The 15,550-nt window shown below is 36.3% G+C and overlaps 1 protein-coding gene across 5 annotated transcripts in view; it reads right to left on the bottom strand.

Annotated features, from left to right (window-relative positions):
- SESTD1 (SEC14 and spectrin domain containing 1) overlaps positions 1 to 15,550 on the bottom strand; it is a 57,122-nt gene that overhangs the window by 24,226 nt on the left and 17,346 nt on the right. For all 5 annotated transcript variants that reach the window (XM_065638119.1, XM_065638123.1, XM_065638120.1 and 2 more), the window contains 4 exons: positions 15,107 to 15,215; positions 11,661 to 11,751; positions 9,540 to 9,653; positions 22 to 135 (listed from right to left, as the gene is read on the bottom strand). In XM_065638119.1, the coding sequence (XP_065494191.1) occupies positions 22 to 135; positions 9,540 to 9,653; positions 11,661 to 11,751; positions 15,107 to 15,215 (428 nt within the window). The remainder of the gene's footprint in view (positions 1 to 21; positions 136 to 9,539; positions 9,654 to 11,660; positions 11,752 to 15,106; positions 15,216 to 15,550) is intronic.

The raw sequence follows: 15,550 nt of genomic DNA, 5'->3' as shown, positions 1-15,550 counted from the left end.
CCCACACAATAGAAAACTAACCAGCCTCTTATTCAACCAATCCATGTGATCATATGTGAGAGTGCCTCCAAAATCTTCTGTTAATTGGCATGGTTCTATATACCGAGTCAGCTTGTTAGCAGATACTAAAATAACCTGCAACAATAAAAGAAATTTCAGCTACACTTGTAAGTAATGCTTATATTTTTCCTTAAGTACCTGCGAAGTTGTAAGGTGTGTCCAAAGGTACAGAGCAGATCTTTCTATGATTCAGAGCAAGTGACCTTTTTTACTGCTAAATGTGTTTAAACTAAGTATGGCTGTTTGTGATCAGCACGGGCCTGAAACAGACAGGTAATTTTGATAAGCAGTGTATATCTCATGCACAATCCTGTAAAAGTATCATCTGTACCACCTGGCCTATTTATAATAGGAAAAGGAAATGTTTCTTGGGTATCTGTTTTGGTGAGAACTGATGCTTCTTGATTAAGTCATACACCACGCAAGTAAATATAGTAACAGGATATCATATTGCAAAGCGCTCAGTATTTTTATCGCTTTCTCGCAGTACTTCTGAGTCCCAGAGGTAAGTTTGTGCCATAAAAGCTAAATGCCTGCATTTACTGTGCAAATATGCTCAGTGAGAGTTGGATCAACCACACTATTTCAATGAGTAGCCAAATTCAAATCTCAGTGTGCTTAAAAGCCTGAGTCATTCTCCCAGAAGACAAATCTAGCTCATCAGCTACTTCAGTAAACAAAGGAAAACAGGTCTGCTGATAGACAGAAGACTAAATTCTTCCCTTCATTTCTGCATTCTAGAGGCTCCTGGCTGAGCCTTATTCATATAAACGTAAACCAAAAGCTGGCAGCACAGGTTGCTTTGATCCATGATATGCTATGCCTGGAATAACTTACGCGGAAAAAAAACCTCTCTATAGAAGCAGACATACTGGCCAAATATATAGCCAGAAAGAAAGAAAAACAGAAGAGAATCTGAGAACCCATGAGATCATGCACGTATTCTTGCAGGACAAGAATATGTAGAAAGAGCCTTTACTTCTAGTCCAGTTCCTGCAGAGACTAGAAGACAGAAAACCCATCCTAAACAGGTTTTCTCCTTAAAATTACCTCAAGGGTTTTGTCTTCCACTTGGTGGTTCTTCAAGGCCCAAATGAATAAAGCCAAGAGCAACCTGGTCTAATCTCTAAGACGATCCTGCTTTGAGCAGGAGGCTGGACTAGAAATCTTTTGAGGTCCCTTCCAATTGGAATTACTCTGTGATTTTTCAGTTCTTACAACTAAAGAATCCAGAGTAGTTCCAAACAAATGGTCTAATATTTAACATACAGAACATCTTCCAGCAACATCCATCAAATACAGGCTATTCTCCTGTATTCTTAATGGTATGTAGCTGCCATAAATGGAATTAGCTTGTAGTTTCTTTAAGTAACGCCAGTGACCAGCTGAAACTGCAGATTACTCTAGGTCCAGGAAAAATAAAGCCTTTGTTTTTCCTCCTTTAGGCACACATTTATATTTTAGGTCATTTTTATGTTCTCTTTTCATCTCTGTGGGTTCATAAAAAAGGAGAAAATTAATTTACTCAATCAGGACATCTTGGTATGGAAATTAAAGAAAATAGGGCAGCTGGTTCACATCACTGAAATACGAGTTCTAAAAAGAAAAAAAACATCCCCCCAAAAAACAAACCCAAACCCACACGCACACAGAAAAAACAAACCAAACAAAAAAAAACCAGCCTGAAGAAAAGGATAGACTGCATTGAGACCACTTATTTCCGATTTTTTTTTAATGGAGATCCTTCAGGAAGGAAAGTGAGCAAGAGATACCCTTTACCAACTTGTATCGCATAACCTTTTTTTTTTCTTCCTTCTGCAAAGCAATATTTGCCTGTAACAAATATATGAGCTATGTAAGAAAATAATCCTCGGACAAAAAAACCAAATTGGATGGTAATATACACCTATTATCAGAGCAGAAACTTGACACTGGGAAATAGGTACAGAAGCACTGCACGGGGACTAAATCCTATTTTTAATCTCAAGAGTAAAAAGGTCTCAAAATCAGATTTAGTTTAAAAGAAAAACTGGTGTCATCTCTTAGAAAAAATATTTATTAATAACTGACATTTTCTAAAACTGTAAAGGTAAAAATACGCTGAATTTCACAGAGCAGAAAAAAATCCAATTCTGACAAAATCATTTATGAAAACAGAGAAAATAATTCATTACATACACACAGCTATACTGCTTATAATTTGTTAGTCTTTTTTTGTTTTGATTTTGGTTTGGATTTTTTTTTTTTTAAACACTTCAAGTAACCCAATATCCAACAACCAAAAAGTCTGACCAAGTCCACAATTCTTTGTAAAGAATTCTTACCAGGTATGCCCAACTGAGAAGTTCATGAGAGTTGGAAGTGCATTACCAACACATGCCATTGTTTCCCACTTATTTTAAGTAACCCTCACCGCCAAGTGACACTAGTCATGAAATCAGACACATCTTTACAAAAAGATTCTAAGAATAATAGAATGTATATATTATACACAGTATTAGCTGTTTGATGTTATGTAAAAGTGATAGAAATGCAACTAACGGCAAGAACATTTATGTGTACGATAATATATAATGTTTAAATTATCTGCTCCGATTTGTCATGTTGCAATGTAACTGACTACAAGTGTAGCTACTCTACAAGTATGTTAAGGTATTTACTCTATATGAACACAACATCACTGCCTCATTTACTAATTTCAATAAACTAGCATCAAAATACTTAATACTTTTCATTTACTTACTGGAACATAAGAATCTGTCATTCCTAAAATACTTTCTTAAAAAGAACATTAATAAAGCAATGCTAAAAGCTGGTCATACTTATCTGGTCACTGATGGGTAATTTTGGACAAATTTCATTCAAACAGGCATAAGTAGAAGGGTTTTTCATTTCCCAAAAATTCCACCAAGAAACACTGGGAAGTCCAGATAGCTCTTCCCCACTCACAGCCTGATGATAGGTATAAAATGCTGAATTTTTGTGAAGTCGTATTAAAGCTGTTTTCTCAGTAAATTGATTCTTGATGATTTGTTATGCCAGCAGCTTACACATTCAAACAGCTTTGAAAAAATATAGGGAAAGCTTCAATGAACAAGGCAGAGATTTTACAAGAATAAATGTGCACTTCAGCCTGTGCAGAAATTCAAACTAAAGAATGCCTATGTTCATTCTTCACACTACACTGAATGCAGCTTTTGTATAAAAAACAGCAGGGTTTTTTTTTATTAAGTGTGACTCCTAATTGTTTCATAAAGCACAATCAGATTCATCGTTGTCGTTATTGTTGGGTTTCGTTTTTGAAAATTAGTTGTGCTTATTCTCCAGCAAACTCAAAACTTAAATGTAGCCTGAACTATTTTCCTGGTGATTTTTCAAGAATAACTATGGCACTTTTAACAGACGAAACACAGCTGCCCATAGATCTGGTCTGGCAGTGATTCATTGCCATGGAACTGTAAAGCAAAGACTTCCTCTTCCCGAGGAGAAGAATCATCCTACTGTTTGACGATAAATATTGTTATGATCCATTTTTTGAAACACTGTTTGATGAAACACTGAGTAGGACAGAGTGTTATTTGTTAATACGGAACACTAATCTATATAATTCTTTATTTGCTTTAACGTTACACTGAGAAACCCAAGTTAAACATTTACCTGTCCAGTATCACACAGAAATCTGGCATACTAGAAACCCCAGAGCAGCAAGCAGAATTGAGATTCACACCAGACTGTCAGCCCCGCTCCCTGTAACTGCCTCCTTCACTTTGGAGCACTCAGGGCTTTGCTCACTCATTCACCTTCCCCTCTAGGGCTCACAATAGTAATTAGCACACTATCTTTTTTCCATCCTGGAGAAGAGACAAATAGGCACACACAATTTGGTATTTTTCCAACGCACCCTTCTTTAGGACCGAATTTAGAACATAGCATAAATGCAGGCTCACGAACTCTGGATCCACAGGGACAATTCCCTGATTTGGCCCAGGTTTTTGAAATAAATGACCCATTGCCTCTGGTATTAAAACAGCAGTAACAAAGATACATGTTGATGAAAAGAGAGATGGATTTAAATAAATATCACTCTGATAAACTTTGGAACTCTATATGAGTATTTGGGAAAGACCATCAAAGCTATAAGATTTTGGTGCCTCAGTATAAAAACATGGAACTGGAAGATCTCATAGAAAAATCAAAGCTTTCCTACGAAGTGTTATTCATTCTTCATTCTCCTTACTAGCATTGTTCTTAAAAGGTAAACTGCGAATGAGTGTGCCACAATAATTCCCAAGTAGAATACTGAGAGCTGAGATATAAAGATATATGTGGTAACAGTAGTTAATTTCAAAATACAAGAACAGTACAAAAACTTCTTGTAATAAGACAGTAGAAAGTTCTGGACTGCAGTGTGTTTTCGATGGCACCAAAAAACCCACATAAAAGGGTTTGGGGTGGGGATTTTTGCATTTTGGAACATTAAGGATTGCTATAACCACATAACAGGTGTTTAATCACTTTCAGAACAAAGACCATTAGTCTAGTTAAGGTAAGTATCTACTCAGGTATGTACCACTGACTTAGAGGAGAGTTACTTCACTTGAATTGGGGACTGCTATGAAAAACTGGTCTAATCACATTGGATTTAACCTTTCCAGTTATTTCCTTAAACAGTCCCTACACTTTTAAACAAATGACAATATCTTACAAGCTATTTTTCAGCTACATAACACACAAAAGTCAGCTAGCTAATGTTTCTTTCTCAACAATTCTGATTTGCTAGTATATGGACTATAAACAGGTTGATACGCAGGAAATTTTCACAGAAAAATGTGATTTTTAGGCTTCTCTATGCTTCTATATATTGATAACTTGACATAACAGACTGGAAATTTTCCAGAGCAGATTCTGCTGATACACGATTGTAAGAAATTTCTGACACCGTTACTAGAGACTTACAGTTGTCAGCTGCTACAGGGCAGTCCTGAAGCACCTAGAACTACTCAGACTTTGGACTTCAGGACTATCAGGATACTTCTGCTCCATGCTCCAATTTTTCCAACTAGTTTCCAGTAGTTTACCATCTTTTTTTTTCCCCCTCTACGTTTTTTTAAAGTGTTAGATTTCTTACCTTACAACACTAAATGAACTTTTAAATTTTGTTCCATGATGTCCACAAGGATAAGAAACTAGGACACACACTTTCTGCCTCCCTGCTTTTGAAAAACTGATTTTTAAAGCACTAATCCAATATCTAAACAAGGCTCAGAGATTATTTTTCCTCCCAGTCCCTTAGATGAAACACATATGCAACCCCCTCTGCCCCATCTGTATGCAATTTTGCATTGTGTACAAACTTGTACATTTCTACTTTTATGGTACACATTTTCCTCCAGTTACTTAAGTTATCTTTACGTGAAAAGCTCACAATAAAATATAACAGACTACAGCTACTAACAAAGAGCTATTTGTTTCATATCACTATGTAGAGCACATTAATAAAAAAGCAAAAAGCAACAGCTCCCAACCCTCCAAAACACAACAAACATTTTTTATATTCAAACCCTGTCATTAATACATTAACAGTACTAATTATTACAGTGTAACAAAAGCAACATTTCAGCTGAGAGACACCCTTGGAACAATTATTAAGTCAACTCTCCTGTTATGAAGCACGAACACAGGACCAGAAAAAACTGCTTTAATGAACACATGAACTGGCTGCTAATAAGCATTTTAGGGAGGGATAAAGGGACAGAGGAAAGCTTTGCTGGAGGATGAACGGCAACTGACCTGAGGCAGGTCCAAAACCAATACAAATACTAACCAGGAATAAGGAGATGCACTTTTACAGAGCTGAATCAGCCCCCCTTGGTACACTTATCCACCCAGTAGCCTTTTGATCTCAGCTCCCACATTTACTTTCAGTGCTTTGCAACTCATCAGCACCACATCTCATTCTGAAGCAGAGGATCTCTGCCTTTGAACAGAGAGGAAGGCATTGTAATTAATGGCTTCATATGACAATATTACGCAAGGTATTAAAAACAGACCAGGTAGCAGGAAGTAGGAGGCAGATGTGATGCCCCATTAAGAAATCACAGTTACATTGCATTTACTTCAAGTAAAATTAGATTACACTCTCAAGTGAATAAAAATATTTCATATTTTCATTTAAATTTTTTAGATAATTTATTTCATTGGTGCAAAAGCAATCTTGGATTTTCCTAATAGTTATGCATATCTAACCCGTGATCCAAAACACAAGTTGGGTGTTGCTTTGTTTTTACTGACAATAATATACAGTTATGCAGCTGTGGATTTGTGCATGAGTTAGAGGCTTCCATAGCCTATCAGTGCTCTGCACTCATATCAGGAATAGAGCAAAGAAATACCACTGTCTCTAACACAAACGTTATTTGGAGCACAGAGAAGGTGGGTCATTTTTACCAAGCCTGTTTTCCTAATCACTACCCAGTAACAGATAACCAAGAGTTAAAGAATGGTGAAGAACAAAGGCTTCCCTCATACCAAGGGTGATTCTTCATTATCTGGGAAAGCACAAGATTTTTCCTGCTGTTGTCTCAGCTTCCCTGTCCTTTCATGAAGAATGCCATTTTAGAATACAAGTTATTACACACACAAAACACCAACAAAAAATAAGTAAACAAACAAAACCAAAACAAACAAAAAATCAAACAACCAAATGCAACACACCAGAAAAACAAAGGAAGTGCAAGATACAAGAAAAAGCCGTGATCTAGGATGGTATTACACAGCCTCTTTAGGAAAAAAATCTCTCACAAACCCCCATACCAACAGCTGCTCATTATCCAACCTCAGTTAGATGACAACTGCCCCAAAGCTGACGGTAGCCCCCCAACCCCGTGCAAGCCAGCAGCCTCACCTTGCTTCAGTGCTTCTAAATTAGGCAGAAGGGAAGCTCAAGAACAAACACCTATTAACCAAAATGAGAGTTCAGCAACTACTTTGTGTTATCCTCTACTCATAGAAACTCCTGATCTGCCCACGCACCAAGCCAAGGTACAAGGAGGCATTAAAGAACAAATCTGAAGTTCTCCTCCTGCCTAAGAAGCAGCTGCTGCATTTTAATGCTATGATTATTTTTCTTGTAAAATTATATATCACTGACTACTTTTCTTACAACTGACACACTTTGATATATGTTTATGTTAAATGCATCTCTAATACTTTAATTATTTTCTTCTTCCTAAAACCTCAGAACTATTAATTTAAGAGTATCTTGGATCAAAATTCCAGGCCAGGAAAAATGTTTATGGTTCAATAATGAAAAAAGTAGTTTAAAAACAGAAACCAAAAGGTTCCGTTACACAACTCCAATGGTCTATGCCAACAATGCAGACATTATCACTGGCACAGAACATGCTTCATAAAATTACTAAGCTTACTAAATTTCATTACAGAATTACCATTTAATGACTGTTAGACAATCCTTAAAGTTAAATAAAACAATCCTTTTATTATCATAGCCATGTAAAATTATCCCTGCTTCGCTAAAATATTTTCTGTAGGCTTTCTGCTTATTTATCTAGAAATAGATTCTAGCTCGTCATATTAAAGAAAAATCCAAGAGGAATCTTCTAGAGGATTAATTTCCAAACTGGCAATACCATGATGTATACAGTAACAACCACTGTATATAATTCTGTTTACCACAACTTCAAAGGCTTCCTGAACTTGTCCAAGGACCATATTTACAAGTGTGCAGATGGGAAAAGAGCCTAAATTAGACAGTAGGAACTGCTAAAGAGGGGGGCTCACCTTTATTATTGACACTTTCTGAACTTCGGGGTTTACCTTACATCCTGGAAGCATTTGTGTGAAACTGAATATTGTACACTTAAGTCACTTTCTGAACACAAGCTCTTAAACCATTCCTTTGAGTACAGATGTTTGGTTCAGTTTCTTTTTTAATTCTCCTCCTGGATGTGCTCCAAACAATAGGCTAGTTTATAAAGGGTGGACACCACCACACTCATGTTTTTGATTAAAGAAGCTATACTACATACTGAACTTCAACATGGAAATATACTTTGACCACAACTCCTTGCCAGTCCCCTCAAGGGATTCAGGTGAAGGGACAGACTGTGAAACCCAAGAGAGTTTAACTGTAGTGCAAGTCACAAGACTATCACAGTTGGAACCACTTCCGTAGCAGAATTTCAGGCACTTCACTTCCTTGATTAGTGAATATCTTGCTGGCTGCAGACTTTCAAACACACAAGTGGCCATTCAGAGATTCTTTGGATTGCTCTGTTGAACTTGGGCTACTTTTCAAATCTGTCTTTAAAGAACTACTCAAAAAGAAAATCTGAAGGCAAACATCTGGGAGTTCCTTACTTATAAGACTCTAAAGTAGCAAAAAATGAAGCGTTTGGTCACCTGATTGAAAAAATCTTATCCCTTGCCCCTCACACTCCTTCAGAGCACTTTCACATGCAGGAATTGTTTCCAAAAAGGAAGGCACCTATTCTAGGTAAAGTCTGATACAAGATTTAACAGGACAAAATTGATATGAATTAACAGAATTATATCTGGATGATAGTGTCTTTAAGTTTATATTATTTAGCAGTTACACAACCTTTCAGCTGCCACCTTCCAATTCTCATTTTCCCTGAACTAAGTTTTCTACAAGAGTATTCAAGAATGCCATGAGAAAGAACTACACAGCATTAGACAATGCTGCAAAATGCTTTTCTATTTGATATCTTTCATGCAAAAGATGCTCTCCAAGAGCTTTGTTGTACAAAACAAGCGGACATTTTAGTATTTGGTCATCACAGCAAGCTTGTTGTAGTTCAAACCAGATTAGCTTCAAAAAGAAGACTGATGATACAGATAATTTTCTAAAATAGGAAAAATTGAGGTTTCCATTAATCTCCCAAAAAGATAAAAGAATGGAACTGCTAACATTAGTCTGTAATCTCTTGCACACACTCTGCCTCACAAGCTAAGAACAACATCAGCTTATATTTGGCAAACTGAGGAGACCTATAACTTTTGCTACTAACGTCAAAGAACTCAAAAAATGAGAGAAGACGCATGCAACGGCAACAAGATGTTATTCAGAATGGTTACTACTGATTCAGTGACACCACACAACATGCATCTCTACACTCTGTTACAGAAGAGTAATGAAAAAAATTCACACTAAACCCCGTACAACCATTTCTTACTCAAAACATCCACAATACATATCAAACAGCTTTTTCCTCTTGGTAAGCAAAGAATTAAATGCCACACATTTCTAATTTGAGATCTATTTAAATTTAATATTCTTATTAAAGTAGGAAAAAGTTAAAAGGCCACAGTGTTTTGTTAAGGGTATCCACAAGCATCTGGAATATAATTATTTTTTAGAAATATATTAATTTTCATGCAATTATTCTTGAATTCCAGAAATGGTACTTTTGACTGAAGTAGGCAAAGTTTCTACATACCTCAAAGCCAAGTCTGTCTTTTTCTTTCCAAAAACAGAAATGTGTAACCTTCTTATCCCAAAATTCATCTGGCTTTACTACACAAACAAGTGACACTTCGGCTGGAACAACGTTCTGTAAAACAAATGAAAAAATAAAGAAAACATTCAAGATTAAACCTTCATTTACTACAGAATTTAATTCCGCTTACATGTCATCATCTATTCAAGAACCTAGAATTTACAGACAGAAATGGAACAATGTCTGCTGAATCTACATCCCATGTTGGTGCCATCCCACTTTGCAGCAGATTATACTACATTTCATAGCAAAATCATGTCAGAACTGAACAGAAAAGCTTACCACTTTACTCCCAGTCCTGAGGCCTAACCATTAGTCCATGCTACATCAGTATAAAAAACCCATGAATTATTGGCTAGGCTTGATTTTATTTATAACATTTCATCTAAAAAATGTTAAAAACAAAGCTTTCTACCAATGTATTTTGCTCTGTAGGATGAAACAGTAATCATAAAGTTAGAAAATAACTGTATACTTTGTTATTAAATCACATCTCAATATTATATCCTATACTTCTCTAGTACTTATTGCTTAGACTAGAATGAAAGAGTTTAATATTAACTTTTCAGCATATTAATTCATAAAAGCATTACCAGGAAAGCATTCCTCAGCCTAAACCAGTAATTTCATCTAACAAGTTGATTTTATGTTGTCACCTTGAATGTAGATCAAGGAACAGAGACTCCTGACTACTCCCAAGTCATCAGCTACAGCAATAAGCAACAGTTAAATACACAGTACTGACATAAAGGTGACGCAATCCATGGGATTTCTCCTGAAATACCTCATTTTTATTTATAAAAATATAATTCTGAAAAAGTTAACTATGTCCAACAGAGAAATCATAGCACTGAAAAAAAAAAAGCTATTTCTTTCTTGCACCATTTTAATGAATATGTAAAAACTATTTAAAGTAGACAGTATTTTTAACACAGAAGTGTCTGTCTGATGACCAGCCAGCACCTTCGAGAACTACGTGTGTCCAAGAAGAGAGAAATCTCAAGTGGTCTGCACAATTGATTAGTTCACATAGGAAAATCTTATTTATTGCTTCTTTCTCAAATTAAAGATACAGATGTGCAACTTGTGCCTCTGCAGTCTTCACATGGGCAGGAAGCCACCAAAAACTGAGCGTGGGCAAGGAGCTGCCTTCACCACTAGCTGAAGGTCCCACTAAATGTGACGACTGCACATTAGCCGAAGTGAAAGCTCAGTCAAGATCATAATCAGAATATAGCAGATCCAATCACTACAACTCTATTAATAGGAATGCTATCTTACTCAAGAATAGGTGAAAGACACCTTGAAACAGACTTAAAAAGCCCAGGAGCAACAATGAGCCAGCAGGACAACAAAATGAAATTACTCGTATCTGACACTTTCTGAGGCTTCATTTAAGTCTGAGAGGAAAACTGCTCTGAATAAAAAGAAATAATCTGTGCACTACAAAAGACTATTCAGAGTGCTGTATCTTGCATCTCCTTTGACCACTGAGGCCAGAAAGTAACCTATACTGTTTAGCAGAAAAAAAAAAAAAATTTACTCTAACCCCAGAGTTCTGAAAAACTAAATAATAAATTGCTGTGAATTTCTTTAACTGGGAATTGGCACTTTTTTCTTCTTCTCCTAGTCTGTATAGCATCCACAATATAATATAATCACACACAACAAAACCAACTATAGCCAATTCCAATGAAGACTAAGTAGTGCAGCATTTTGCATCAGAACCTGCTCAGCTGCACCATCGGTGTGAACTGTTGCCCTGCAGACATTTCTACCACTCACAGTTGACAATGCCAGGAGCACATTTCTGTACTTCTTAACTAAAACTCTGTTTTAGAAAAAGGCCCACAATCACGTTGTCAGAATATAATGATTTGTCCCTCACTTGAGATTGTTTCAGATTGTTTCTTCCCGCACGGAACTCTGACACAGAACCACGTTTTGTGGTTTTAAAAGGCCATAAATTGTTTACTTCTCAATAAAGAAATTACTGCCTCTACAGCTATTAGGTTCACATCTACAAATCAGTCAACTATGAATATATAAAAATTTACTTACCTGTAGCATTAACACAACCGTCTTTACCACATTCCATTGAGATTTTCTTCCATCCACTATCACAGTAAATCCTCTAGCTTTACATTTCTCACTAAAAGAAGAAAAACACATCAACAAGTGTCGTATCACAGTGACTTTGTATTTCAATTCTACTGAAAAATACAACTACATAGTTTTTTTACGTATAAAAACACAGTCTTATAGGCCTTAAGTTTGTTTACTTAGCAATAACTTTCAATTTTAATGCTCAAGCATATTAAAAGATATTCCAAGCTACAATTTCTCAGTAACACTGAAGTGTACTTCACAATACAAGCATTTATTTAAACTTCAGCAACTCTGAAAAGGTTTTATAACCATAAACTTCAGAAAGAGGCTGATTTAGAGTTTTGTAAGGAAGAGAAAGGGATGTGAGTTTTCACAAGGTCACTTGTGAATTGGCGCAGATTTGAGGATACAGCAACATATCCCTTGATGCAAATCCAAGCGGGAAACCATCTAAACATGCTTAAATTTCTTTCCTGAACAAATGGACTAGAAATTGCAGTGCACAAAAAGTCTCTACAAGGAGAGAAGCTTTGCATATGGATCTACAAGAGTATTTTAGACTGACATAATCTCTTCTTCTTCTAATAAGGTCTGAGTCTGTGCAAACTACAAAAAAACCTGCGGAAAACAGCTGCAAAGCTAAAATTTAAAAGGCACTTCTGCTCAAGTAGCAAATGGGAGAAAATAGTGAAAACTTTCTCTCTCTGCATTCCCACAAATACTGCTCCAGCCCATCGGTAACTGAAGCTGGCAAGAATGTGCTCGCAACAACAGCTGGGCAGTGTTCAGTGGTGGCAGCAACCTCTGGATACCGCCAAGAGCTGGGAAGAGTTGCCTTCTCACAACCAGCACAGCCACAGCCAGAAGGGGACGTGGAAGTGAGCCCATAATTTTAGCATTAGTTACCACATAAGGTATCATGTCTCTGCTTGAAATTTTTGTGTCCAGCAAAAGTTATATGTAACTAAAAAACATGACATTTACATGAGGTAGAAAAGCAATATGTAATCTTTAGCACCGAAATCTACCATTACAAAACAAAGCCATTTCTGTGATCTCCTTAGCTTACAAAAAAAAAAAAACCAGCAACTTCTGAGTAACAGGAAGCATTATATTTCACACTGAGAAATTTAACTGTTATTTATTTCATGTTTAAACTGTACTTCATCACACATTGGTGGAAGACAAATTTATCTTGGAATTTTAAAAAAGGAAAAAAAAAGCACCTCACTAGTCTATTTAGGAAAAATCATGAGGTGGGCTGCCACTCCATACATGCTTTTGGTTTTAAGGAACCTCTGAGATCACACACAATTTCTCTGAAAGCACTCGAATGCTCAGGCTTCACATGCAATGCTTAATCAGAATGAACTCAAAAGGCACACTATCACTGCTTTTAAAACAAGATGAATAGTGTTACTACAGCATCTTGAGACATGGCTTCCTTAGGCTCAGTGGAATGTAGCAGTACCAGCATCTGCTCTTCTCTACTACTAAATCTATTTTAAGAAAGACCACACAAACAAACAAGCAAATTCAAAAGTAAGCTACCACTTCTGAAAAGTTCAGCCAACACAAACATAAATGTTTGTATGAAAGTTAAAATAAAAAACCATTTGGTGATTTGAGCCACAATACAGAGAATACAACAAAGGAAGCAAACTTTAGTATGCACAGAAAATAGCGCAGCATTGCCACTTTTATTTTTCTTGGATTCCGAAGAGGCCTCTCAGTAAAGAGGCCTCTTCAGAATCCAAGAATTTTAAATAGCATCAAAGAAAAGCATAACAGTAGACTTAAACAGGAAGAATAAATTGTTTGAGGTTTTAGGAAAGCTTTACACACACACCCCCCACAGAAATTTTACCCAAGACACTATAGACGGTGATGCCTCTCAGCTTTTGGACACAGCTATCCATCAACACTAGAATGCATATTTCAGAATAGTTACAGTTACAACATATGTCATGCACAACTGAATTAAAAGTTACCTTACACATAGAATTTGGGGAAAAAAATTAACAATAATGTTCTTGGACAGCTATCTGGGTTTGTGACAACATCCCTCCCCACATCCCTCCTTTTTTCAAACACTATCCAGCAAGTCTTCCCAGAACAAATAAGGCAAATGCTTATGCCAAAAAGTTTGCATTTCCCACCGAAAAACAACATGCAAACAAAAACGACAATTATTTTTCCATATTGCCACCATAAAAGATAGGTCATTTTTTCCACGACTGACAAACAGAATGTTAGATGCGGGAACACTGAACTTTGCTTTCAAACAGATTTCCCAGCTTATACGGAATACAAAGAGTACTTTGGGTGAATTTTTAGACAGTTATTTTTACACTAATATATGTAAAAACATACATCAGGATGAGACTGTGGAATAATTAATTCTTGCTAGAATAACAATGCCTGCATCTGTTCCATAAATACAGCCAGGTCCTTAAGTCAATGAGATGACTTGCACAGATGACCATTTGGGATGTCCACCACTTTACAAAAAACAAGCTGTTTGAAAAATCCTAAAAATTGCATGACTAAAATGTTGTGCAATATACTCATATACCTATTGATGTTTTACTTGTAAGCAACTTGAATTTGTTGCTTCTCTCTCCCCAGTCGTAAAAAAAACCCCAAAAAACAAACAGAAAAATCACCCAAACCATTTAATGGTGTTTTAAAAACATTTATAACTTGCAATAAGTACACTAAACAAGCTTTAGTCATGCCATTGCTCCTGTTTCCAAAAGAGGAATTTAAAGGGATACAAAAGCAAGCACTTATCTGAGAGGCTTCTTTCCTTTTTAAATCAGTGGTACAAGAGAATAAAACAAAGCTATGCTCTGGTTCTTAAAAAAAACGCAGTTAACTAAAACAGGGCCAAGCACTGTCACTATAAGCTTGCATGGTTACACGTGCAGAACTCAATCAACAATAATTTTATAGCAAGGTCTGGTTGTCAGGATACTCAAGTCATCACTCAGCACATTTAAGCAGTATCTTAACTTTAAACACTTGAGTTGCTCACTAACTTCAGTAAGACTCCATATGTTTTTAGACTCAGTGCACCCTTAAGCACTACAAGCTACAAAGATTAGCAAAGAAAGAGGAGGAAGCTTTTTTACTTTGGGCAATGCTACTTTTGCAAGCTTAGGAGTTTCATTAGAATGGCTCATTAGATATCCTGTAGTTTACTGTGATGTATGTTTCTAATTCAGTGAGAAGGTATCACATTTTAAACAAGCATTTGTGTAAAATTCATTTGCTGTAAAAAGGTAAGTAAAAAAAAAAACTAATGAAAATATCCTTTCCACCACTGGAAGGCAGCTAAAATGTCTGCTTCCACCACTAAAATAAGGCAGCTCTGAACAGAATGCCTTTGAAATCACCTTGGGATGCTCAGAAGGTAGTCTAGTGTGACACTCAGCTCATCCATACTCGTCTGTTCGAGGCATAATGGAATCGTCAGAATGAGGCCACTTCTTCTGTCTTTCCCTCCTATTTTGGGAGGAAAAATGTCATCAGAAAGGTAATGTGACGGCTTTAAGGCAAAAGAAATACTTTGTAGTTACATGGTCTCAAAATCCATCATAAAAGCAAACTTTAAAGTTGCTGTGAAAATCACAACAGACGTTTCACCTCGCAGTTGTGAGGATTCATTCCCCACATTGATATTGACGGCACTGCCGAAGCTTCAGAGCATAGACCACATCTGTAGCTGTCAGAGTTTTTAATCTAGTACTTTCAACATAAGCAACCCAAATTAAGTTTTCCAGAAGCATTACTTTTGCATATCTAGATTACATTGTTAAAAAGTATCTCCTAGACCTTCT

The sequence above is a fragment of the Caloenas nicobarica genome, chromosome 6, assembly GCF_036013445.1.
Source record: "Caloenas nicobarica isolate bCalNic1 chromosome 6, bCalNic1.hap1, whole genome shotgun sequence".
NCBI classification, from domain to species: Eukaryota; Metazoa; Chordata; class Aves; order Columbiformes; family Columbidae; genus Caloenas; species Caloenas nicobarica.
This window is presented reverse-complemented; position numbering and strand designations above follow the sequence as displayed.